General features: G+C 44.0%; 1 protein-coding gene across 1 annotated transcript in view; it reads left to right on the top strand.

Moving 5' to 3' along the window:
- The window catches only part of PRKCQ (protein kinase C theta), a 63,700-nt gene that overhangs the window by 25,923 nt on the left and 12,329 nt on the right, over positions 1-25,448 (top strand). The window contains exons 6-16 of the mRNA XM_064442580.1: positions 1,778-1,838; positions 3,538-3,700; positions 4,295-4,326; positions 4,419-4,504; positions 5,564-5,693; positions 6,396-6,505; positions 7,586-7,709; positions 9,655-9,830; positions 12,052-12,225; positions 21,450-21,541; positions 23,939-24,001. Of these exons, the coding sequence (XP_064298650.1) occupies positions 1,778-1,838; positions 3,538-3,700; positions 4,295-4,326; positions 4,419-4,504; positions 5,564-5,693; positions 6,396-6,505; positions 7,586-7,709; positions 9,655-9,830; positions 12,052-12,225; positions 21,450-21,541; positions 23,939-24,001 (1,211 nt within the window). The remainder of the gene's footprint in view (positions 1-1,777; positions 1,839-3,537; positions 3,701-4,294; positions 4,327-4,418; positions 4,505-5,563; positions 5,694-6,395; positions 6,506-7,585; positions 7,710-9,654; positions 9,831-12,051; positions 12,226-21,449; positions 21,542-23,938; positions 24,002-25,448) is intronic.

Below are 25,448 nucleotides of genomic sequence, written 5' to 3'. Positions count from 1 at the left end.
GGCAGGATGTGATGGGGATGTGAAGGGAATGCCTTGTGTCTGTGCCAGGCTGTGATGGTAACCAGCAGGGCAGCCAGAACTGGCTGCCGTCCAAGGAATAATGTTTTGAGTCTACTTGGGTATGACTTGAAGGAAAGACTTCCATGCTTATTAGAAAAAAAAGAGCATGGCACATTTATATTACCTGCTCCGGTTATATTGGAACATATGTCCTCTGTTAGCAAGGATCCTGGTTCAGGTGAGCCATGCCCACGTATTAATCTTTGCTTAGGAAACCCACTGGGGACAAATGGTAATATGAGTGCCTAAATATGAATTATTTTCTGTGCTCTGGGGATACAGCTTTAAAAATTTAATATCAAGTAACTGATTCACAGCTGCCTGACTTTAGGGTTATGTCAGAGGAACTCCTTTAAAATCACTGGAGTTATAGTGGAGTAAATTTGAAGTAACAGTCTTCATAAGGATGCTAAATGTTAAGGTTGTGTTCCCTGGTAGTCCAAGCAAGAAAGTTATTGATAGTAGTCTTTAACAGGAGTATTCAGTAGCGATGCCATGAATAATGATAAAGTGGAAAGACGTTTGGAGAGAAACTGATTTCCTGGAATTTTTCGTTTTATTTCTCAAGCCAGTTCTCAGGCTAAGCTGCTTGGGTTAAGCAGAGAGTAGAAAAGTCAAGAAAGCATTGGTCACTTACCGGACCTGAGAGCAAGATTTGGTAGAGATTTGCACATTTAACACATAACATGGAAGAAACTGATATACTTAGGGTTGGAATTGAAAACCAAAAGGCTCTGCTCAGTGTGACTCCAACCCCAGGCTTCAAAGCTGTGTGAGGCAGCAACCTGGTGAGGAGAGGGGGCACAGAGTCTGGCGTGCTGCTTGCTTGCATCAAGGGTAGCAGACCTGAGGTCAAGTGGATTGGGAGACCCTGGTCCTGTTGTGTCCCAGCCTGGTAGCAACTCCTGAGTTCTTCTCTTCACTCACTCCCTGATACAAGTTACAACCTGGGGAGGGTGGTCCCTCGTCGTACAAGGGTCATGAGGAGAGAGAATAGCATTTTTCTCACTTTTCTGTGCAAGGGCACTGTTTTACCTGGAAGGAAGAGAGGTAACTTTGCTCAGGCTGTGCTGGAGGTGGGTGGGGAAGACACTGTTGCGGTTCTCAGGCTGAAGAAATCCTTGAATATAGGTCATCTTATTCTTTGACAAGTGGATCCAGATTTACAAAGGCATCTATGGGCAGAGGTTCAGGTAGGTGGGGGTTTCCATGTCCAGTGGAAAGGCCTAAAAATGCCTGGGTAAGCTTGTAGCATCACTCAGGTTGATGATAATGGAAGTTAGACTTGCAGAATGAAGTATCTAAAAGATTTCAGCATCTTGTCTGAAGTTGGCTGGTTTTTTTGAGGTGATCCCACTTTCCCCTTGCAGGATCCACTGGCAATGACAAGTTTTCTCTATAGATAGTGCTGGTCCTGAGCTGGTGTCTAAAAACCTGCCTATGGCTTCTGTGATTTAGCCACATTTATCTCTTTTATCATACCACTCCAAGAGTTTGATAAGAGGTGATCTAGCCTCCTCTCTCTGTGGTTGCTCCTACCCTGCCTTGTTGCCCGACATGGGTATGAACAACCCAAAAATTAGTGTTCATTGGCATTCATCACTTCCCACTGGGAAAAGGAGATCGCTTGAGTCATCTGAAATGATTGTTGCTTCTTAGAATGACTGCTTAATGATTGCACTGGTCTTTTTTCTTGTTTTTCACTTATGTCAACCAGCTAGAACTGAAACCTCAAGGCCGAATGCTGATGAATGCAAGATACTTCCTGGAAATAAATGGCAAGTGATTTTATTTGTTAATTGATAGATGTGACTTCTGATTGTGTGGGGGAGACATGGTGTCTACACTGAAAGCAGTGCCTATGTTATTACTGATTTATTCATAGAAACTATTATAATAGTTTGAAATGAACACTCCAGAAAAGCAATTTTTATTGTATGGTGGGGATGAAGATTGACTCTTCCTCTGTGATTTGCAAGGCAAATTTTTGGCCATTTTACCACTAAAATGGTAGGTTTTCTCATTACGCTAAGTAAGACAAAATAGATACATAAAGAGCCAGCTCCCTCTGAAATCGTTCTACTTGTATGTACGCATATATGTATGCGCCATGGTGTGCATCATAGTGCAGTTGTAAAGGTTGGGATACAATTTACAGTTGACAACACCTAAGTACATGTGTTAGTTGGTCTTTTAAGATCAAGACCAATCTAGGCAAAACAGGAAAAGAGCCTAGAGAGTGATTCATCTGATCAAGTATAGGTTTCTGCTGCAAGGTGAGCTGAGTCATTCAGCGGGCTCCAAGGCCTGCTCCAGCTAGACCTCCAGGGACGTAGCAGCAGCTTAGTCACCCTGGACTGGAGACACGCCGTCATTTATGTCAATGTCCATGTGAAATGAATTTTGCTTTGTTAAAGAAAGTGGGTTGCAATCCAAATGCGCAGTCTTATTCTCCTGTCTGTGATGCCAAAGTCCTCCCTGCCTTTCACAGATGTGGGGTGAAGCTGTAAGGTGTATGTATCTAGAATGACTTTACATTTAAAGAAACATAGAAGTACTAAAACCAGCTAATAGCATGTCCATACTGCTATTTTCTTCATCCATTCCTAATATAGAATAGACTATTATTGCCTCCTTGTGTGTTACCAGATATCAAAGAGGCCAAAGCATAGAAAATACAAGTTGTGTTTGTATTACAAATAGCAAGATCAGCATCAGATCACACAGGGGGCCAGTTTTGACAGAATACCTACGTATACTTGCTGTGTAATGCGTGAATAAAATGGAGATTGAGAGTGAGATATTGTATGTGTATCTAGATTTGTACACACAAGCACATATATAAGTGCACACGTGTATATGCATGCGTAGTCAGAATTGGTTTGTTTGCTGTTCCAGAAAGTTTAAATATGAACTGTGAATAATGCATGGACCCAGCAAACAGCAAAGCAGTTGCTGGCATGGAAAATAAACAAGAAAAAGAATAGCCTAGGAATATACATATGTGCTTACTCACACACACATGTACACGCACACACAAAGAATTCAGTTAAATACCCACCTATATATAAACACATGTGTGTTTCTGTGCATATATAATTATTAATTTTTATGTAATTTCATCTTTCTTAGGGCATGGTTCTTCAGTGGTATACAAAGTTAGAATTTTATGTTTGACTGCAAATTATCTCTTCTTGGGAAATTTCTAGTCTACATTTCAAAAGCAGCATTATGAATAATCAAGGGAGCTCAGAGTCCGAAGTTTAAAGTCATTTTAGCGTCCTTGTAGGAATGGCAGATAAAAAAAACATCCAAACAAGCCTCATGTGGGTTTCAGAAAATAGTATTTCTTAAAAATATTAATTTCCATGCATGAATCATTAGCTTCAGTCACTTAGTGTTTTGGCAGCTGCATTTTCTCAAGGCGCCTGATCAGGACAGGGTGCCCTAATAAATCTTCTGTTTCCTTTCCCCCAGATGCAAAGGACCTGGCTGACTGTGAGACTGAAGGCTTTTTCTCCTTGCACCAGCGCAGGGGAGCCATCAAACAGGCCAAAATCCATAATGTCAAGTGTCACGAGTTCACAGCCACCTTCTTTCCTCAACCCACATTCTGCTCTGTCTGTCATGAGTTTGTATGGTAAATGAAGAGAGATGCATTTTCCCCCTTTAACCCTAGGGACCAGCTCTTGTGTAGATTTGTCACGTAGGGACACGGCTTACTGGTGGACTTGGCAGTGTGAGGTTTATGGTTGGACTCAATGATCTTAAAGGTCTCTTCCAACGTAAATGATTCTATGATTCTATGGCTCTCTGGTTAATATCTATACTCCTGCTGTCAGTAAAGGCAGCAGGACTGGACCCTTGGCATCTTGTAGAGTTATTGCATCACTTCAAGGATGTGGTTCATAGCTGTAATTACAACTTCATTTTTGAGTTTATTTTTTATAAATATTTTTGCCTTTGGCCAAATGCACAGACGTGTCTCATCAGCCTGGTTTGCTATTTGGATATTGTGAAATTTAGAATGTGAATATGTGCTGAAAAGGCTGTGAAAAGCACAGGGAACCACCTCACAGTTAGATTGAACGAGGATATTTAGATTAGAGAAGCTCTATAAAGACTGATAAAAAGCAAAGCTATTTTATTCTGTTTCTTTCATAAATGTTGCTCTCCTTTCTTCTGTCGAGGCTTTCAGAAAACTCAGAATTAACCATTTCTCTGTTTTTCTCAGGGGTCTGAATAAACAAGGCTATCAATGCAGACGTAAGGAACTTTTTTTTTGTTGCTATCTTTATTTACTTGATCCTTTCTAAAGAAATATTTTTATTAACAACACGACACACTTGTTCTTTCAGAATGTAATGCTGCCATTCATAAGAAGTGCATTGATAAAGTAATAGCCAAGTGTACAGGATCAGCAGTCAATAGCAGAGAAACAATGGTATGTATTATCATTTGGTTGCTTTTAAAAAACTTGGGCATCATTCAGATCTCTCCTACATTGCTGTAAAACAACTTCTGATGAAGCAAAACATGCTGCTGATCTAAGGCTGTGTGATCTGATCTGTGCCCTTTGTGTTTTACATTCCCCGTGGTTTCGTTACCTCCTACTTCTGATTTACTCAAATGCAGCTGCTGAATAAGACGTGGCTGAATCAGGACTGACATTTTTCTAGTGTATGAAGTACAGCTCGGAAGGAAGTCGTGGACATGAGGTGGAGATTTACTGGAGGAAATTCTTCACTACCTGGTGTTAGGCAGGACATCACACTGAATTTTCAGAGCAGTACTTTAACATCCTACTCTGTCTCATCTGAGATTTCCAAACAGTTGATGGAAGATCTATCTCCATTTTTTTTTTTCTCATATCAGTTTTATTATAAACCTTCTTTGCTGGTGGGCAAAAGTGGAACTTAAACTCTTGATAGGACTATTCCTTTTTCCTTAATTGTGTCCCAGAGCTTCTGTTTGCTTCCAGTCCTGTTCTGGTTCCTCTTCTCCTCTTACAGTCTTTAGAAATGAGATTCGTCTCATTTGTCTTCTGACATCTCCGGGGTATATGTATCCAACTTCGTCTTCACCTTTGACTCCCTATAAACTAAAAGAAGAAAAATAAGCTTTTCCAAAGACTGATTCATGACAACAAATGTAGACATTCATTTCAGGATGGAATGAATACGTTTTAGAAGTACTGCTGTTTTTCCATTGAGCATTAAAAGAGTCTGGGTGCGTAGCTGAGATGCAAGTTATTTGGTCAGATAAATCAAGCCCAGGGTTTAAATTACCCAGTTCCCACTGAATTGCACAGTTATTATGTATCAAAATTTAGCTTTGTATATCTGAAAGATAATTATAGATGGTTTCTTCTGGGTAGTCATATTCAAGGATAACAGGGCAGTAGACATCCCAGCTTCTGTGGTACAAGCCTTGGGACTGTTGGTTTTCCAAACGGAGCTGAGGTGGAGAGGAATGAATTGCCAACACAGCTTTTCTCTTGCAGTTCCATAAAGAGCGATTCAAGATCGATGTGCCTCACCGCTTCAAAGTCTACAACTACAAGAGCCCGACTTTCTGTGAGCACTGCGGCACGCTCCTCTGGGGCCTTGCACGGCAAGGGCTGAAGTGTGATGGTGAGTCCCTGATGTATGTGGCACGAGCTGAGCATGGGAGTGGGCCGATGTCTTTAGAGGGTTGCAATCTGAAGAGCCAGATCTCATTTATCACACTTCTCTACAAGACCTGTATGAGATGGCATCCAGGGTGGTAAAGGAGAGTTCAGGAGGGCCATCCTTAAAGGACGAACATTCTTCAAGGAAGATGACAACTGTCAGTATACGGAAAGATATGTTGTCCACGAGACTGAAGAGTTGCTTCCCAGACAGGCAAAGAACATCTCAGTGACATTGCTGATCTTCCAAAATCACTTTTAGTATCAACTTTTGTATGCTGTTTCCACTGTCAGACAGACCCAAGACACTTCACCATCTTTATAATCCTATACCAATGGGGAGACTCTGTTCTGTGGTTACAGTTTGTCTCTGAGCTGCTAGACTGTAGAGTTTTGGTAACCTGTAGCTTCAAAGGCTGATGTATGTGGAAATGCAACCTTTTGCCCAGAAGGAGATGTATAAAAGCTTTGTCTCCATAGAGAACCAAAAAATTACCTGAGTGCCATCTCACGAGACATAAATGGTGCCTAGGTTTTGAGCTGTTTACTTGGCTGATCTCTGCCCTTGGCCAACAGCAGCACATGTTCCTGCCCAACCTGATGTCAAACCCTTTACAGCCTGCTTATCCCATGTTGTCCTGACATCTCTTGTTCTTTCTTTCAGCATGTAGCATGAATGTCCATCACAAGTGCCAGACAAAAGTAGCAAACCTTTGTGGAGTTAACCAGAAACTAATGGCTGAAGCTCTGGCAATGATAGAGAGCACCCAGCAGGTAAATACTTTTAAGCCTTGAGGGACCTGGAGAAAGGAGGATCAATTATTCAATGTTTGTTTCCGTGCAAGAAATAAGGGCATTGAGTGGAGCACTGTGGGTAGCAAGTTCAAAGTAAAGACTAGGAAATGGGTCCTTCATGGAATAGGTAGTTAAGCTCATCTCAGCACTTTGTGGAGGCCAAAAGTTTTCATGGGTTGAGGTGACAATCATCTCCAGTGTTCATAGAAGAGAAATCTGTTCAGGAGTAATAGAATGATTCTCATAATAGAAAAGCACTGTCTTGGAATCGGAAACCTCTGAGCCGCATGTCTCTGGAAATAGGGAGAATATTCTGAGGAGATGACTTTGCATGCCTGTACTCTTCATATATCTTTACCTGGCGTCTGCTGACCCCCATAGCAGATGGGACATGACCTGGAGGGACTCTTGCTCTGATTCGGTACAGTTGTAGTGACATTCTGTTTGTCACTGAGGTTGGGTAACAGGGTCCATGGCAGAGTGAGAGGAACTTGGTTTGGGTCCTTTTGCTGTCACTACCTTGCTCCGTGCTTGTGACTTAGCAGTTTGTCCTGTGACTCTCTGATCTGTTTGGAATGAAACTCCCCAGACCATGGACTCTCATGATGAGGCCTGGGCCTTGGGGAGAGGATCAAGATACAACTGTCATATAAACAACACTGTATGAACACAGAAAATCAAATTAAAAGAAGGAAAAATAGCCTGTCAGAAGCCCAAAACCATAAAAGAATTTAGAGATTCTAGTTCAAAATCAAGATTTTTAAGATCCCTCTCAGCTCTTGAGTAACCTCTCATAGGGTTCTCTAGTGGAGATCTCTAGGGGATCTCTCTATTGGCAGTACAAAGTCCTGCTAACACCAGAACACATCTCACAGAAGGCTGTGGGTTCCTCTAGGTTATCAAACCCCTAAACGTTAGGTACAGGGTTGCTCTTCTCATAAGCAAAGACCTCTTCTAGATCTTGGCTTCTGTGACAGTCACGCTCAAGAAGCCACAGTGTCCATAAGCTCAGAACATGACATTTGGCTCAAAAGTCATTTGCTGTTTTCTGTAATCCAGGCTCGCTCTCAGCGTGACACTGAGCCGATCTCCAGGGATGGACCTCTTGAAATTGGCTTCCCAGTTCCTGTGAAGGAGGTAACACCACTTCAGGCATTGCCAGCATCTACAACAGGAAAAAAAGGTAGTTTCCCCTAGTGACATGGGACAGCAGGCTTTGTTAATTTTTTTTTCTTTTTGCATGGTTAGGTGGAGGTGACAAGGATGGGGAATTTATTAGCCATTGAATTTTTCATGCATCTTTCCAGCCTAGAGCAAGGCATACCCTTTCTCATCCTAGGATATCAATAGCTCTTCCCAGCCACATCATTTGGCCATGGCAGATACCCTAGATCTCAGCCTAGTTCCTTTCCTTTCTATAAACCTGCACTTTTTCCATGCCATCCCAACCTCTGATAACATAAGACACCCCCACCGCTCATTCAGCTAACCCCTACACTCTCCTTCTGACCCGGTACTTGAGCCCACCTCATACCTGCACTGGCCATAATCTGTTTATTCTCTTCTTGGGACTCGTAGACTGTAAAATCTGGTCCTTCTAATCACCATGGCCAACTCTTTTTCTGATTTCATATTTTTGGGTGGGCGTTGACATCCAGTACCTTTGAAAACCATTGACAGATCCCCACTTCATTCACCCAGGAGCTGATCTAGGTGTCACGGCCCACTGTGCTACAAGAACAAACGTTTAGGAGGGTGAATGAGAGACTGGGGAAGAGCATTGATTAAAAGACCTTGGAAAAGGCTACTGGGAGCTCAGTTTCCTGGGGAGATTCATCGTTTGTCTGCTTTGTGCTCGAGTCACAGAACTTACGAGCAAAAATGTCACCATCTTTCATTAGACTCCTGTTGGCCACGTAAAAGGCCATTTCAGAACCTCTCTCCCTTCATGGTTCACAGTACCCCTCCAAGAACTGTTTTGTAACTGCAGGAGACCTATGATGGCATTGGCACAATGCTTTTCTGCCTCCCACAAGCTTTGAAACGCATCTACCAGAAAGGGGAGGGGAAAAAAAGAAAAGTACAAGTGAATCAATACTTAAACCTAGCAAGGACTGGGACAGTGGGTTCTCAGCTCCAACCCTAATCAAAGGTCAAGATGAGATCCCAGACCCCACCATCATCCACTTTCTCAGTGCAAATTACCTGTGTGGAGATAATATCCTGGAAACTGGACCTAGAGCAAAATGCCAGAAGGCACCGGTTAAAGCATGGCAGAGCCACATTATAGCAGTGCTTTGGGTTTGATACTGCACAGCACCAGGCTGCTGAGCCTCAAAGGCTGGTTTTGGTACCATCTGACCTAAATGGACAGTGCCCTTTGGCCCCCAAGGGGAAATAAATGGTGTCCCCATCTGTACTTATTTACTTTCTTTTCTAAAAGTAGAACTGGCTATGCTGATGTGAATCAGCAAAGCCCCAAATGGATTCAAATCTGGTTTACCTGTGGGTCTGTCTGCTGAGTACTGTTCTTGCTGTTCAGCAATGTAGGACAGTACAGCAAATGTGCACTTGAGTACTGGGGATAAATCCAGTAAGGGAAAGGATATCTTAGAACTTCATGAATATCCAATACTCTGTTGAAGAAACTCTGAATAGTTCCACTCCAGGACAGCTGGAGTACTTGATCAGAGCTTCATATCCAGAGCAGGGTATGAAAGTTCAGTATGAAAATTCTGTCCCATCTTTTCACATGCTAGCTTTGCCAAGGGTCTTGAAAAGGCCTCGAAAAAATGGGACCACATCGTAATGGCAACCAGTGAGAAGGAATGAAAAACACAGGTGGCCAGTATGAAGGGTTTGGTCATGTTTTGCCACCATAAAACAGAAAGACAGATGAAGGAGTTTGTAAAGTGGGAGTAATACCACTGAAGAAGGTGGAATTACACTGGAGTAAAATTTCCTCCAGAGAGAAAGCAACGTGGGAGCAGAGCCAATCTACTTAGTGGATGTGGCCACCACATTTCCATTTATTTTAAATACCCTTTAAAAACTCTAACCTGTAAGTGTTCTGGGGATTTTCTGCTCATTTCCAAGGGTTTATTTGAATGCTTTCATGTGTGTTGCAGAGCCACAGGGCATCTCCTGGGAAACTCCGGTGGAGGGCACAGTGAAGGGGGAGTCTCTAATAGAGTCAGACTTGGGAGAACAGCCCCGGGAGAAGGAAGAGCACCAAGTGCAGCTAAAACTAACCATTGAAGATTTTGTCCTGCACAAGATGCTGGGGAAGGGCAGTTTTGGCAAGGTAAGCATCAGGGGACCAGACACCACTGCATAGGTCTGCATATTGATTATTATGGCACTAAATAGCCAGTGGTTTGAAGGCCAGCTTAGCTGAGCAAGCTCAGAGGGAGGCAGAAGCATGAGCTGAAAAGTTGACTGTGGATCACCTCCCCTCTCCAGAGCAGCAGGTGCCCAGCTGGGAACGCTAACTGCTCTTTTCCAGCTCCAATCTGTGCTTGAGCATAAAGCAAATTTTGCAACAGCCAAGAATTTGTACTTTTGAAACGAGAACCACCTGTTTACAGGGGATTCATTAATCTTGAATTATGGATTGTTCTTCCTTCTTGCAGATGTCCCCTGAAAGGGGACTCATGTTATTCAGTGCCAGCGTATAGCTGCATGAAGCAATTTCAGCGGAACTCACCATTGTATTTTCACAGCCAATAAGGAGAATGAGTATTATTATGTATCACATTGCTCAGATCCCATATCTTTCCAGGGTGAAAACTATGCCTTAAAGAAGGGCTGCTTTTTGCCTCCTAAGTGAGCTGGAGAAATTGCTGCAGCCAAGTCTTAAACTGGTGAAATATTTGCGGCGTTGGCTTTCCGTACTCAAACATACTTGGCATGTCTACAGTTTGCATGGGAAGCAGAGCTTAGGCATCTCAGCTAGAGCTAAGCCAGAATACCCCAAAATCCACAGCCCAGACTAACCCGGACTCAAGAGCGTACATGTCATAGAAACATATTGGAAGGGACCTCTGGAGGTCATCTAATCCAACCTGCTGCTCAAAACAGATCTAATCAGATGAGGTTGCTCAGGGGTTTGTTTAGCCAAGCCTTGAATACGTCCACTGAAGCAGATTCTATACCCTGCATCAGTGCCCTGTGCTAACATGGACTCTGCAAGCCTGCAAGCATCTGCATCTCTCTGCAACACACCATGCATGGGTGTGGAGAGGATGGGCTATTTCATGCCCTTCTGCAACAAACTTCACCCACAAGTTTCCTGTGTAGGTGTTGTTCCTGGTGCCCTTATTGGCTTGGAGTGAGATTCACTTCCCCATAGAGGGGATGGGGTGTGCAGATCTCAGTGCATGAGGGGACTCTCCAGCTCTGCATGGACCAGGAGGTTGAGGGCCAGACCTGTGAAGAAGCCCCCTCTGCATGAGGTCTAGCATTGCCTACCTGCACCTTGGAAGTCACAACACAAGTCACAAATGAACTGCGTTCCCCCAGTTTCCCCAGGAAAGCAGTGCCCTGCACTAAAACAAGGGTAAAAAGGGTGCCTGCAGCATCAGCACTGTTAGCATTTCTGGTCATTCACTGCAGAGACAGAGGGAGGCTCTAAGCTCTACTCTCTGTCTAGTGCTACAAAGCGAAAAGCACTAGTAGCCAAAAGGGTAAATAAAACTTTAGTCAGGGCTAAAACGTGTCTGAGCTTACTCAGTAAATAGTGTCTGGTAGAGTACTTCAAAGACCTCTTTGATGAGTCTTATATACTTATTCAGTCTGTGGGAAACACTGTTGACAGGCTGTTAGAGTAAAGATCAGGACTGGCACTGCCTTCCAGTGGAGACTTCTTTGCTCTGCGGTCTCCAGAAAACCCTTCTTTGCTGCTCTGTGTCTCATTTACCCTGCCCATAAAAACAGATGGAGGTCCTAACTCCTCTGGGATGCGTTTTGCTCTTCTGATAGAAGTCCTGTAGAAGCACAGGGGACCCAGCCTGTTTGCTCAGGCCTCCTGCTAACTGGGAGGAAGGGGAGAAAGTGACATTTGACATAGATCAGTTTAACTACTGGTGGACATCCGTTTACACCTGCTGAGGATCTGGGGCAGGGCATTTGCATTTCACATGTTGACAAAGCAATATTCTATGTTTTGTTATTTGAAGTCAGAAAACAGGAAATGTATCTTATGAGCATTTGCATAAAGATGGTTTCTGTTATAAGAAGTGTTTGGCTCTCTGAAATGTCCTGTCCATACAGGCATGCAGACCCTGCTCTTGTAATCGCCAAGACTTTCTAATCCTTCTCCAGGGTTCAGCTTCATAAAACTATTCTGGGTGTGGGGAACAAACTCAAAGTCTACAAAGTCTTAATGGCAGAATTGGGCCTTAAACATCAGCTTTTTTAAGGTCTATCGTGGTGAATCCCCCAGAGCTCAGCCCCCATCCTCACATGACAGTGCTGCCAGCTCCGAGAAGAGCATCGTTCTTTCTGAGCAGCTGTTTCCACCTTAGGTGTTCCTCGCCGAGCTGAAGAGCACAGACCAGTATTTTGCCGTGAAAGCTCTGAAGAAGGATGTGGTGCTGATGGATGATGATGTTGAATGTACAATGGTGGAGAAGAGAGTCCTCTCCTTAGCTTGGGAGCACCCATTCCTCACTCATGTCTTCTGTACGTTCCAGACCAAGGTAAGACAAGGATCTGTCACCTTCCTCCACGGGCTGAGGATGTTTTGCTGAGGTGCAGATACTTATTGAAGTACTCAAGTCTCCTCGATCCTAGGGAATAGCTTGGACATGAGGTGGTACTAAAGGAAGGGATCTTCAGGTTAACCACTTGGAAAATGGCCCTAGGAATTTCATCTGCCTTCATCACATTAACCTGGGGTTTCATTTGAGGATTTTGGCATCCAAGACTGAGGTGGCTGCGCAGAGACCCTCTATTAAAATCTGGGTGTCCTGGTACCCGGGCTGTGTGCAGAGGCCACATCCACAGCCAGGGTACAGATGTGCCCAAACTGGTGTTATCTGAACCTCTTGGTCCATGAAGAGGTACGATGCAGTGACTAGCCTGCATCAAAGCAAACTAAAGAAAATCTGGCTATGGAGAATAAACATGCTGTCATTCACTTTGGGAATCTTTTTTTGCCCCCACTTACTCTTAAATTGCATCAGACTCTTCCTAATTCATGCAGGACCACAGGTAGTGAAGGCTACAGTTCAGAGTAGCAGTGCAAAGCATCTTCATTTGAAAACATGCTTAGGACTCCAAACCAAAACTGAAGTGACATTTAAGGAATGTATATACATACCTTCGTGGCCCTACATGGCAACGAACCACCAGCTGACCAGCTTTTCCAGAGCCTTTTCTGCAGCCACAACCAATCATCTTAACACTAAAGCACAGACAAGGCATACTAAAAAACGATGCAAGGAAATCTGAGAGATTGTCTTGTCTATCCAACCTACCCAAACCACTCCTGAGAGGTGTTTGCTATCCCAAAGCTCAAATTCAAAGGAAAGTCACTCTCTCAAGGCTGCCTGTTCGGTGTTTTGTTACGATGCTCCCTGTCCCCGCACAGTCCCAGCATTTAGTGATACAAAATACTGCTCAGTGTGAGTTTAGGATCTGTCACCAAGAGGCTTTTTGCTTCTGCAGGGTCAGGAGAAACAAATATAACCTCCGCAGTATATCCTAGTCACCCGTGGGATGCGGCACCTGTTTAAAGACAGATTAAATTTATAACAGGGAATGTCTGCGAATTGCTGTAGGCGATGTGACACTAAGCCCAGGCATTCATGTTTAACCCCTTCAGAACTGTCAGCACATCCTGGGAATGGATCCTTGCCTGGAGAGGAAAGGAATTACTTCCCATTTTTGGGGGCTAGGTTTCAGAGGAAAATATAAATGACCCAACTCCAAAAGCAAAGAAAATTGAGACTTAATTAAAAAGATAAAATATTCACAACAGTCACAGCTCTACAAGGGAGCTTGTACTCCAGGGAGAGCTGCTTGTGCTGCCTGTAACTCCAGGAGAGGTTGACTTGCATGCAGCAGCAGAACCGCGTTGTCTGTGGTCCAGCCCTGGCCTGGAAGCTGGAGGCCAGGTTCAGGATGGATACAGCGGTGGCAGTCTGCCGCTCTGGTTTCAGGCAGCGCATGACCGCAGGTGTCCACTTCCCTCATGAGACCACAGCAAAAAGATGAGAGACCAAACGGAGTCATGCCAGGAGGCAGATGGGATTTACTGACCATTTAGGGGGTGGGGGGGGCTGTGCTTCCAGCTGTGGCTGAGGCAAGGAAAACCTGCAGGATGGAAAAGCAATGAGTGCCTGAAAAATTTGTAGGTGCCAGGCTCAAAAACCCAAGTGCTCCTTTCCTACACTGTCTCATGGGCAATGTCACGGTAGTGCCCTGTTAACATATAGAAGGAATCTACATCATCCCATGTCAACATTGCCACCTTAAAATTATTTGATATTTTGATTATTTGAGGGCGTTTTGCCCTCAGGTTCACAGATACAGAAGCTGGAATGTGGCTGCCCAGGCCAAAGAAGCTCTGGGATGTGATTGATTTCTAGCTTATGATTTTCTCCTCTGACCTTTGCAAGCCAAGTGGTGATGGCTCAATGCATGAAAGTCATTCAGAGCAGGAGAGCTGTGACAAGTCATGGACTGTCTTTCACGGCTCAAAGGACAGCATGGTTCAGTTGTAATATCTTTTAGAGCAATCATTTTAGAAGCCAGGGCACTGCTATGTAGTCCCTCTCTGGACTTTAATATTGAAAACATGCATTTTCAATTGAAAAATGGAAATTTTTTTAAGGTTTCACTGGATAGATAACTAGTTTCAAACAGAAATGCATGTGTCAATGCCGTCCTGAATCTCTAATGCTTTGACTCGCAAGGCTTCTGAGCTGCTTCAGGTACTGAGCGCCTCTGTAAAGGACAGTAAAAACAGGGATATTCCTACACTGAAACAAGAACCTCAGTAGTCCCCGTATCTCCAGAGCGAAAAAAAGTCATATGATCTGTTGGCAGTTCTCTGAGCTCTGCAATGGGTTTCTTCCTGGCCTCAACCCAGGTAGTCAGTGAATGCTAACATATATAAAGCTTGACAGCCCTTCAGACAGGTTTTTGTAGGCACCAGGCACCTAATGCTCACTTTTATTCCTGCGGAGGCTGAATGACCAGTGCTTTCAAAACTCAGAATATTTGTCCTGTTTTGGTACAAGAGAAAAAATTCAAATGCGTGGGGGTTTTTCCCACTCTGTTTTTGAACTTGACTGTTTTATTTTACTGCAGTAATCTTTGCATCCAGATATTCAGCTGACATAATTATATGGTGTGAATTTTAACAACAAGCTCAGAGAGCTATTCTGTTGTATTAGATTTAAAGGGACACTGTTATGTTAAAGAGGAGGAAAAACATGTTTATAATTCTGTGAAATCCCAAAATTAGTAATGCCACAACAGTGACTAGCATCCCAGTGCTTATGTTTTATTCTTCTTTTTGCATTTCACTGATCTCCTGTGATAAAAATAGGCTTTCCGTTTTTGAAAGTCACTGTTGTTTCTGTTTCTTTACTTCACTGACCAAATTTTTATTCACACCCTTTACCGAAATGCAAATTAAGTCCTTAGGTGTTTTGGCTTGTAGCACAAAAAAGCAACACAGAAGACTGTTTCAACCCAAAAGAGAAGTAATCTTTATTGCAATTTAAAAGGAAATGTTACAGAAACATTTCTCTTCTGCTTTACTAATCTATTATATCTTTTCAGGGTCCTGGTGGTGAGCCATTTTCACATGCTCTATTCTTTTAGTGTGCTTAATACCAACTTTAAAACCTTTTACATTGGCAGGAAGGGGAAAAGGATTGTAAATAAGGACGGTGATCCTAATTTAAAAATTCTGGGCTCTGAAGTGTTTTCCATGAATATTTTTAGAAGATTTCTCATTCAAATATCTCCTCAGAGGAAACTGTAATTCCTGCGAAATTTTCCAAGGGCAGTTTCAGTTTTATTCTATCTTTGTCTTGCTATTAGAGGGACAGGGCTGAATTATTTGACCCGAATTAGAGCATGTAGGTGGCACAAACTCATTTCACACTCATTCGATGTCCATTGCCTGGCTGTGCCACGGACCTTCTGAGCTGCCCTGGATCAGGCCCACGTGCCCTCCCCAGGCAATACAGGATCCTCTCTGACCACAGCATGGCTGCAGGATGCTGATGCATTGCAGGAGAAGCCATTCAGCAGGAAGGTGAGGTTGCAAGCCTTGACTTCCAACACTGCTGAACCACTGAAGCACAACAAAATATTGGACGGACTAAATTAAAAGCACAACAAAAATCTGGGTCACAGGAGGAGGTGTCCGATGAGGTCAGGCCAGATATCTTTCTAGCCAGCAACCAGTTTTTGGTGTTCACCAGGAGGGAAGGGTAAGGAAGAGAGTACAGGGCAACAAAGTGATTTTCACTTTGCACAACCCATCCCATGCCTTGGTGTTCAGCCATTTGGGAGACACGATCTTGAAGCTTCAAGCTTCATTCCTCCTCCATCCTCCTAGTATTTTCTGGGGGATAAGTCAGCTGAGAAACATCTGATTCAAGGCTAGTTGCCAAATTTGAGCCAGCTGATGGGAAAGCTGGGGAAGAATTGGGAAGTCTAAGGAAGCTTTGGGGATTTTACCTCTTGCAACCAGCAGAAGGGAAAACTGGCAAGGTCTCACTCAATCCTGGCCAAAATTTCAGCATGGTTCAGTAGAAATAGCAGTATCTCAGCAGAGCTTTGGGATTTCAAAAAGATTCTGCCAGAGAAGGTGTGAGCAGCTGTAATTGTAATATCAAAAATATGAGGTCTTTAACAAGACACTTCTAGGTGGTGTCAGTCCATGTGGTATGAACAAGTGGAGTGTGTTGGCAAGAAAAAGAGGCGGCCAGCTCACAAGCATAGTTTTTTTAAGTGATAGATGATCGACATATTAAATATACATATTCTATTTGCCTTCCTGTTGTCCAGCTCTGGGGAAGATCAGCCCGACATATATTCAGCTTTGCTTGAGATTTCTAAATGTCTGCAGTGTAGCTGCTCTTTGACCTGAAAAACAGTTGATGTCTTAAAATACAGACATTACTTTTTCCCCCCTTATTTTTTACCTGATAAAATATTTATATTTCATAAATTTGATGACTTTGTGTTCAGTTTTTGGTCTGAGGATTTCCCAAAATTTTCACAGAATTTTCTTCCTAACCTTCAGAAGAGTAGACTCTTTCCAAGATCCCACACAATACTGATAGGGGAAGCCACTGTCTCTGGCAAGACAGGGCTGACAGTAACTCAGTTTACCACTGTGAGTGATGTACTCTGCCTGCTCTGAGCTGTGAGGAAGCATCCTGGGATCTCAGGACTCAAGTGAAAGGAGCTATTGTCAGCCATGTCTGCACCTTTATGTACACGTATGTGTTTTTATATATGTGTATAAATATATCATAAGCTTTGTACCAAGTAGATGGGCACACAAAGCTAAGCATCCCAAACGAGCAGTTAAGCATGCAGTCAAAAATGCTGACAGTGTGAATATTAGAACAAAAAAATAAATCATGAGATCAGCGACTGGACTATTTGACAGCTGTAAGAAATGCTGCCATCTCCAGAAGATAGACTGATATTACACCAGGGGAAAAAAAAAACCCAAGTCTTTAAACCAGAGGACAAAATTAAACCTGGGGTTGCTTTAATCTGTAAATAATTGTCTTTGCTTATGCCCAGATGGTACAAATAGCAATGTTAATACCTCCTAAGGTCACCTACTAGCAGTGAGTGACCCTGCGATAGCTGTTCGTCATGGGAGTAGACAGAGTGAGGTGCGGGTGCATTGCTTGCTTTCCCACTGGATGGGATGCTGTGATGGGACTGCAACACCCACTGAGCAGCGTGGTGGAGAAGGGCTGACAGGCCTTTGGCTCCCATCTATCCCATGAAATAAATCCAAAGCATGGGGGAGCACCTAGACTGGGCTGGGCTGAGCTGCCTGAAAATGTAAGACAAGAATCAGCTGCAGGAATTGCATGGTGTCAAACCTTTCTCTTGGCAAGGGCCAACCTAATTCAACGGGCATGCAGTGGGGTTATGTTACTTACTATGCATTGTGGAGCCTTCTCCACATGCAGCCATTTGCAAGGGTAACTGCTCTAAATAATGGTAAAACCACACTGTCCTGCAGCATTAATTATTCTGATATTCATGCTCCTGGAAGCCCTGGGAAGAAGAAATTTTGCTCTTCAGTAAATGGTGTTAAATTGTGTATTTGTATCTATGCAAGCGCTTTCAAATGCAAAGAAAACAAAATCTGAAAATCTCTGCAGAAAAGTGCTCTGGAGGGCTTCCAGCTGGTTTGAGGATTTTAAGAGCCTGTTATAGGATGTACCTTCAAAAAAGATCAATTTAAATGCTGCCTGCTTTATACTCATTGTTTATAAAGTTGAAAGCATCTCTGATAGTGACTATTCATTCTCACAGCAGTAGCATGCAGAACAGAAGCAGGTTGGTTTAACTCCATCCCTGCCATGTCCTGGAGAGGCAGAGGGAGCAGGTGGCTCTGCAGAGGAGCTCAGCTCAGCACAGGCACTGAGGGACTGATAGGGCAAGAAACTGCGTTCTTGCAGTAACCAAGTCTTTCAGCACCCGTCAGGACTGAGTTGCCTAAGGCACCATGTTATGTTGTGTGCAGGATGAGCACCATTAAGTGACTGTGTGTTGTACAGCATCATGTTGCACGGTTCTGTCTGCTGTAGGAGCGGCGTTCTGTCCTCCCGCTGAGGGGGTTCTCATGTTCCCTCTGCTACAATGGAGAAGGCCCCTGGAAGATGATCTAGAAGTAGAGAATGGCTGATATATGTGGACATCCACAGGACAACTAGTGTCAACTATCCTGGGGCAGTGTCCGTTGCTGAGTTCAGGAAACGCCTTTACAGACTTCCTTGAGCTCTGTTGTAAAAGATGGCCCCAACTCTGCTGAGAGACCAGATTTGGTCTGTTCTGTTCTGTTGTGCAAGTCTGGAACCATGACCAGGAGTTTGACTTCAGTGTTTGCTACCTGAGGATGTTCTCACGGGAGGTCAGCAAGTTGTCTACCATCTGTCTGCAGAGCAGACAGGGTAAAGGTGAGGGGCCCTTCTCAAGCCTCCTTCAGAGCTGTCTAGGTCTCATCATGGAGGAACAGCGTTCCTGTTTGTTTGCTTAGCATCCCTGAGATAGGACCATGATAGGGGATAAGGGCATGACACTGTCATGCCATCCCAGCTGCCACATCTTGAGAAACACCCGCTTCCCCACCTCTCGCCTGCTGCAGGTGCTGCCAGGCTTCAGAGCCTGGCAGTAGCAAACAGCAGCCATCAGATCACTTTGCCAGGACAAAAGGAAGTGTAGGTCAGAGGCTGACTGCAAACATGTCCTCCGTGCTGTTCTAACCCTTTGACCTCTACCACACTGTTGAGTTTTCAGTGGTTTCAAACATGGGTTTTGCCGCTTCCCATTTTTAACAACACGTTAAAATCTGAGATCTACAGCTCTGTAGATCTCAGGCTTAGGAAGCTGTCTCCAATAATTTGTTGCAGCTTGCACTGCTTGGTTACATCTTGCTACTCATAATGATGTACTTAGGGTTGATCTCAAGCAATTTTTCTCCATGGGCATTCCAGACAACTGATCTTTGTAAGAAGCAAGAGGAACTTCCAGGTCTCAGAGCAGAAAACTCAGAATGATTCCGTCTTTCTTTTCAACAGCACTTATGTACCACTCTGTAGGACATGGTAGACCATGAACTTCAGTATTAATCATGCCTAAGTCAAGTTTGTAGTCTCCAGCTTCATAGCTTTAGACAGCTGAGCAACTGGGTTCATATAATGATCTTTGGATACCAATTAATCTGAGAGGTTGTCCACCTTTTCTTTCCTCAGATGGCAGAAGGATGCTGCCAGAGTCCCCAGTTTTGAGTCCCTGGTTCCATTAGATAGGTGCATCAGATGGTTGCTCAAATCCAGGAGCAAGCAGAGCACACTGCTAGAAAAACATGGACTTCAAGTATGCTTAAAGATGCATGATAAGGTGTAGCCAAACCCAGTCGACTTTCCAGGGAAGCCCAGGGGTTTTCTCCTTCCGAGTCCACTGAAGCTGAGTCTGGCCCATTTGAAGACCCATGAGATTTCTTCTGTCCTGGTGTGCTACATGCGGCTGCTGGGCTGTTGTTAGCTAAACCTCATCACATCCCTGTGCACCCTCACAAAGACCATCCGTTCAAGTGTTTCCCTGAATGGGTTCCTGAGCTCACATTGTTTCCAAGATTTATGCATTTCTATACTAAATTACCCATGGCCATTTGGCCTACTTACTTGCTTAAACTGACTTATGTGCACAGACCTCTACAGATGCAAAACCTTCAGACCAAAAACCTGCACCCATTTGGTTTGTTTTCTTTCCCTGGGAGGCCAGATCTGGCCCTGTGCTTGTTGGATGACAGGTGGGGTTTCCAGCCAGACATCCATTTAAATAAGAGTACTGTAATTGAAAGGATCTGGCTAAAGAAATTGCTCAAATTAGAGCAGACAGCTGTTATTTGAAAGGAACAAGCACTGTTGGTTTTTTAAAAATAACCAGATATTGGCTTGCTGCCAGAGATTTTTACATTAGGTCTTATCTTACTTTGACTATTAAACGTACAAGTAAAAAGAACCATGTTTCCCCCCCAAAAAAAATAAATTGTGATGGGCAATATGCAACAAAGGGAAAATATTCATAAATTTTAACATAGCCTGGAGATGACTGACTTCAGATGTCTACAGAACAGAGAGGCTTTTGAGAAAAAAAAATACTGCATCCATTTTGTTTTATCCATGAATTTATGCAAAAAGCTGAGATTCCTGAAACAGAAGTTTAAACTGGGAGCATATCTTGCACAGATACTCTTCTTCCAGCAAAAGGCATCCCTCCTGCTTTGTGGGTACAATTCAGCGTGGAAGAGATTGGTCTGAATCAGCTTCCAGCTTCTGAGGGCCTGGTGTTGAAGTTATGGCTTGTGAAGCTGCAAGAGGATCAATGGGTACATCCAGAGTTGGCAAGGAAACCCTGATCACCTGTTCTGCTCTTTATCCAACAGAGATTCCCCCCATCCTTTCTATGTATCAGGAGGAGAGTTTTCCACTGCCCTGGTGGAATGGCTGCTGGTTGCATGCAGTTGAGGACAAGGACTGGATCTTTTTCCAGTCTTCTCTGATGTGCAAGTGCTCAATGGGCATCCAGAAATACAATTAATTCAAGAATCTTCCCACCAGCAAGTAACATCCTGCCTTACTTAATAGAGCAGCTCCCAGGCTTAAAATCAAGCGTGCGCTTAAAATAGGCTACAGCATCTGTCCAGTCTCTGATAACCTGAAAAGGTCAGACCCATGTGCCTCCACAAAAGATGTGCAGGAATGCAGGTAACACCAGCTTGAGATCACTCCACTGGATTGATAATGCACTGGACTGGGGACCAGAGGAGACCTGGGCTTTACTTCTACCTCTTCCACAAGGAAGCTTGTCCATCTGTCCTTCTGTTATACAGGCACTGTAGAGCCACTCGTCTCCTTCTAGTGAGCCTTGAGGTCTACTGGTAAAAATCAATGGCACCAGCTGGTTATTAAGTGGATTTGCAATGTTTGCTAATGCTGTTTGTACAAATCAGAGCGGAGAGCATGAGTACGGGCTTAGAGAACAAAGGAAAAATAAGGAATCTGAAAAAGAAACTGCCTTTTTTCTCAAACCCTTGCTGTAATCTTTTCCTTCCTCTTTTTTAGTGCTTTCTGGGAGGGGTTTTTTTCAATGTCGTCTCACCCTTCGCCCCCCCTTATTGTCATCTTGTCTCATTCTCTAGGAAAACCTCTTTTTTGTGATGGAATACCTCAATGGAGGAGACCTCATGTTCCACATCCAGAGCTGTCATAAGTTCGACCTTCCCAGAGCAACGTAAGATGTTACTACTACCTTTTGGCTTTTGTAGGTCACACACATGGTAGCAGTAAAAGCAGCAGCTGGAGACACCAGGGATCTTCATTTGATTTTCAGCTCTGCTACTGTCCTGTAGAGGAAACCCTGGGTAAATCATTTGACCTCTCTGCACTTTATCCAGCTGCAAAGTGGGGATAATGCTTGTGCTGGAAGCAGGATCACTCTCTGTTCCAGCTGTCTCCAAACTATACAAGAGAGACATGCAGGTCATCGCCCTGACTCAATGATGGACTCGGAGCAAGTCACTTCCTCTCCCTGTCCTCTTTCCCCTCCCACAGAGGGCTTTTTAGAGCCCATCTACATAGCTGATTTCAGTCAGACGTGACCTTGCTTTGCATTCTTGGTCAACCAGGGAAGCTATTTCTGTCTGGAAGCATTACAGATGCTGCTGCACCCTTGTCAGCATTGCATCTGCCTTCAGGTTTATGCTGACAAGCATAATCCCCCCTCAAACCAGGCGCTTCCTTCCAGCCTGCGACCTGGCGCCTGTATTTTGTGCTAACCTCAGTATAGTCCCACAAACATTTGTTCAGATCCGAGAGCTGAGCTGGACAGAAGCTGTCCCTTAGGCTGCCCTGCTTGCTGGACCAGCCCCCTTCCCAGCAGCGCAGTCCCTCAAACAGAGAGGGGCTCCAAAGGGACCATTCAATCCACCTGAGAACTTACCTCTGGAAGTGCCTCCACTGCCTATAAACAGCCCTAAGCATGCCTAAGACCTCATTTACATGGCCCATGGATAAGAATAATTTTTAAAGCAACCCACAGGTGCCTGCTGAGAATTACAGCAGCCTGGGGTTGCTCTTTGTTGTACCTATTGAGTTCTTGCTCTGCTCAGCCCATAATTGGGGGCCCCCGTAACATCGCGGACCCAAACTCCACCCCAGATCTACCACCAACAAGGAAATCCCACAGACGCATTTTTCAGCCCTCTGTGGAACCAAATACCTTGTCCTTTACAACACTGAGTGGCCTGTAGCCGTGCCTCAGGCCCTGCTTAAGCTGAGGTTCCCAGTCCAGTGATCAGAGGTGAAGCTGTTGTTTGTTAGAAGTAATGGGATTTTCCCTTTTTCCCTTCAAGGTTCAACGGGTGGGGGGAGGAGGCGGTGGGGGGGGGGGGGAGATAAAGCCTATCAAAAGTGCAAAAGGTAAATTTAAATAAAAACTTAATACACCAACAGGGAGTTAAAAATTTATTTCACTTTGATTAAAGTAAATAGAAGAATTAGAATTAATGAAAGGTGCTTTTAATCCTCCTGCGAGCAAAAGGTATTTTAAAAAGTCAATGCTGAATCCACTGTTGGACTTAATTTTTATTTAATAATTCAAAAAAAGAACCAAACCCTTATTTAAATCAGTGTTTAATTTGATGATTTTTTCAAAAGCGTTTGAAGGTCCAGAATTAAGGGCAAATGCATTGAAGACTGAGGGAGCAGAGCTGCACGGCACTGGAGGGGCGTACGATCCTGTGGTTACATTTCCTTCTGGGAGAGCACTTTCATTGTGCAGTGGTGCTTCAGCCTCATGCTGCCTCTTTGCAGCAGGATGTGGCCGTGTCCTTTAGGCAGAAACGCGTTCAGGGCAAAGACCTCGAACTCAAAAAGACTCCAGAGAAAGGTCACCACGCTGCTAGCGGGTTCATATCTTGGATAAAATTTCTAAAGCAAGCCATAAATCTGAGCGGTGAAGAGATCTCTTTGACACGCCAAGGGCACTCTCTCGTCCCCAGCCCCCGATGCCTACCTGCCTGCGCCGTTGCTGGGACCACTCCACTGGATCCGCAGCAGCTGCTGAACACGGCAAATTATCGCTGCTCTTTTGAGGTCTGAGGCATTAACTAATCTGCACTTTGCAGTCTGGTGCATCACTGTAACTCACTGATTTACTTTAAGTATGTAAATAAGGGAGAGGCCCAGACACCACCCAGTCTGCCTTCCTTGCGACAGGGACCATATCGTGAGGCCAGGCAGGGTAGGCAGTAGGAGCTGGGCGGTGTTTTTTTTCCTCCAGCAGATCTGGAGACAACCTTGGGCACTGAAGGACACGTCCTCAGAGTCAGTTACATGCAAAAAAAGTACAGCTAGCCATGCAGCGGGGCTTCCAAATCCCTGAAGAGGAGTAGGCTCCAAATCCCTACCATTTTGCAAAGCGGTTTCAGTGGGCATTGGGCTGCTAGCCATGTGGAACGCTTTTGGGAATCTCACATCATCCATCAGTTACCTCTAAAACCCAGTTAACCCAAGCCTTCTGGGAACTTAAATTTTTCCTTCTGTGGAGACAAAGTTTCCATCTTTTTAGGTCTGGTTAAAGGAAGCTGTTGGGAAGTATCCGTTCTAAGTTGTGCCTTCTGTCACTCAGGTTTTATGCTGCTGAAATCATATGCGGGCTCCAGTTCCTCCATTCCAAGGGCATAATATACAGGTAATTTTACTGTTCAGTGTCTTATATGCTAAACCTTTTCTGCTTTCCCTGAAAGCACTAATGGTAACTGAGGGACTGTTGCTTGGATGTACTTACTGATATTGCATTTCTATGCAGATTTCCTTTCTACAGAGTCAAGCTGTTTTATTTTGAAGAGATAGTGTAGAAAAGGCAGATTTGAGTTCTTTTTGAGAATCCAGTCCCATTTCAGTTAACATTAAAACAAACCCTTTGATGCATTTACACTGGGTCCTTCAAATAGCACCCTGCATATGCACCTAGTTTAAGCTTTCCACATATGAAGGCATATAAGGCCAAGCTAGGCGTGAGAAATTTGGTATATCTGCTGTGCTGGTTAACCTGGGACAGTGGTGACAAGCTCAGGTCAAGTAACAAAAGCAGGGAGACAGGGATATACCTTAATTTTGGGGTTATTAACAGGTTTGCTGTGCACAGTTCCACGGGGAGACGGGATTCATCTCACCTACCATCATGAATCTCAGCCAGCCACCCAAGCTCTTCTTGTAGCAAGCAGAGAGGAGTGGCCGTCTTTAGGTCCATCAAACCTGTGTTAGTGTATGAGAAGTGCCCATTTCTACCAGTGGGCTCTACGGGGAGCCAGTGGGCACTGGGTGAGACCCTGCAGGCAGCTGCACTCAGACAGAAGAGTCCTTTCCCAAAGTTACTGGTATAAACTTAGTCCACAATGCGTCAGTCTATCAAATCATGAGGAGGAGAAGTCCTCAACTACAAAATTGCCCATTCCATCTTCTGCTCGACTTCCCTGGGAGCTTCAAGGTTCTGCATGGATTGTTTGATCTAATGCACAAGTGTTTTGCTTCAGACCTATATAAAATGACAGAGACAAAATGGGAGCAAGAAGGGCCACAGAAATCAGGCTACAGTCTGCTTTCCCATGGCCGAAAGGAGGAACTGAATTTCTGGGGAGCTCTAGTCCAGCTCATCTTCATGGCAAAAGTTAGTTACTACACTGCAGCCTTCTGTAAAAGCAGGAAGCAAATAGCTTGTCACAAACAAATGGGAAAGCTCACTAAAGCAACAATGTTTGCTGAAACCAAAATGAGCCTATTTCAATGTTTGTCATGTAGTGTGAACATTAGAACAAATGCTAAAAGTGAATGGCTTGTTTACAATCCACTCTCATTAAAACGCAAGCTTTGATTCATATAAAGTCGCCTTATCATTCATTATTAGTACTCGTGTGGGAGCCATTTATAGTCTTTATTGACCAATGATGCTGATTGTGTAAACATGAGATCAATATCAATGACATTAAGCTAAGATGATCTCTGGGGTCTCAGCAAGTTTCTGGCTCTAATTATTGTTCTGGATGACTGAAAGGAAACACGTTTTGATATGCCCAAATCACTTAGCCATGACTGTCTTTTTTACTCTGACGTCTCAGGAAAGTTGATTAAAAATATCT

This window comes from Phalacrocorax carbo, chromosome 1 (assembly GCF_963921805.1).
Source record: "Phalacrocorax carbo chromosome 1, bPhaCar2.1, whole genome shotgun sequence".
Taxonomy (NCBI): Eukaryota; Metazoa; Chordata; class Aves; order Suliformes; family Phalacrocoracidae; genus Phalacrocorax; species Phalacrocorax carbo.
This window is presented reverse-complemented; position numbering and strand designations above follow the sequence as displayed.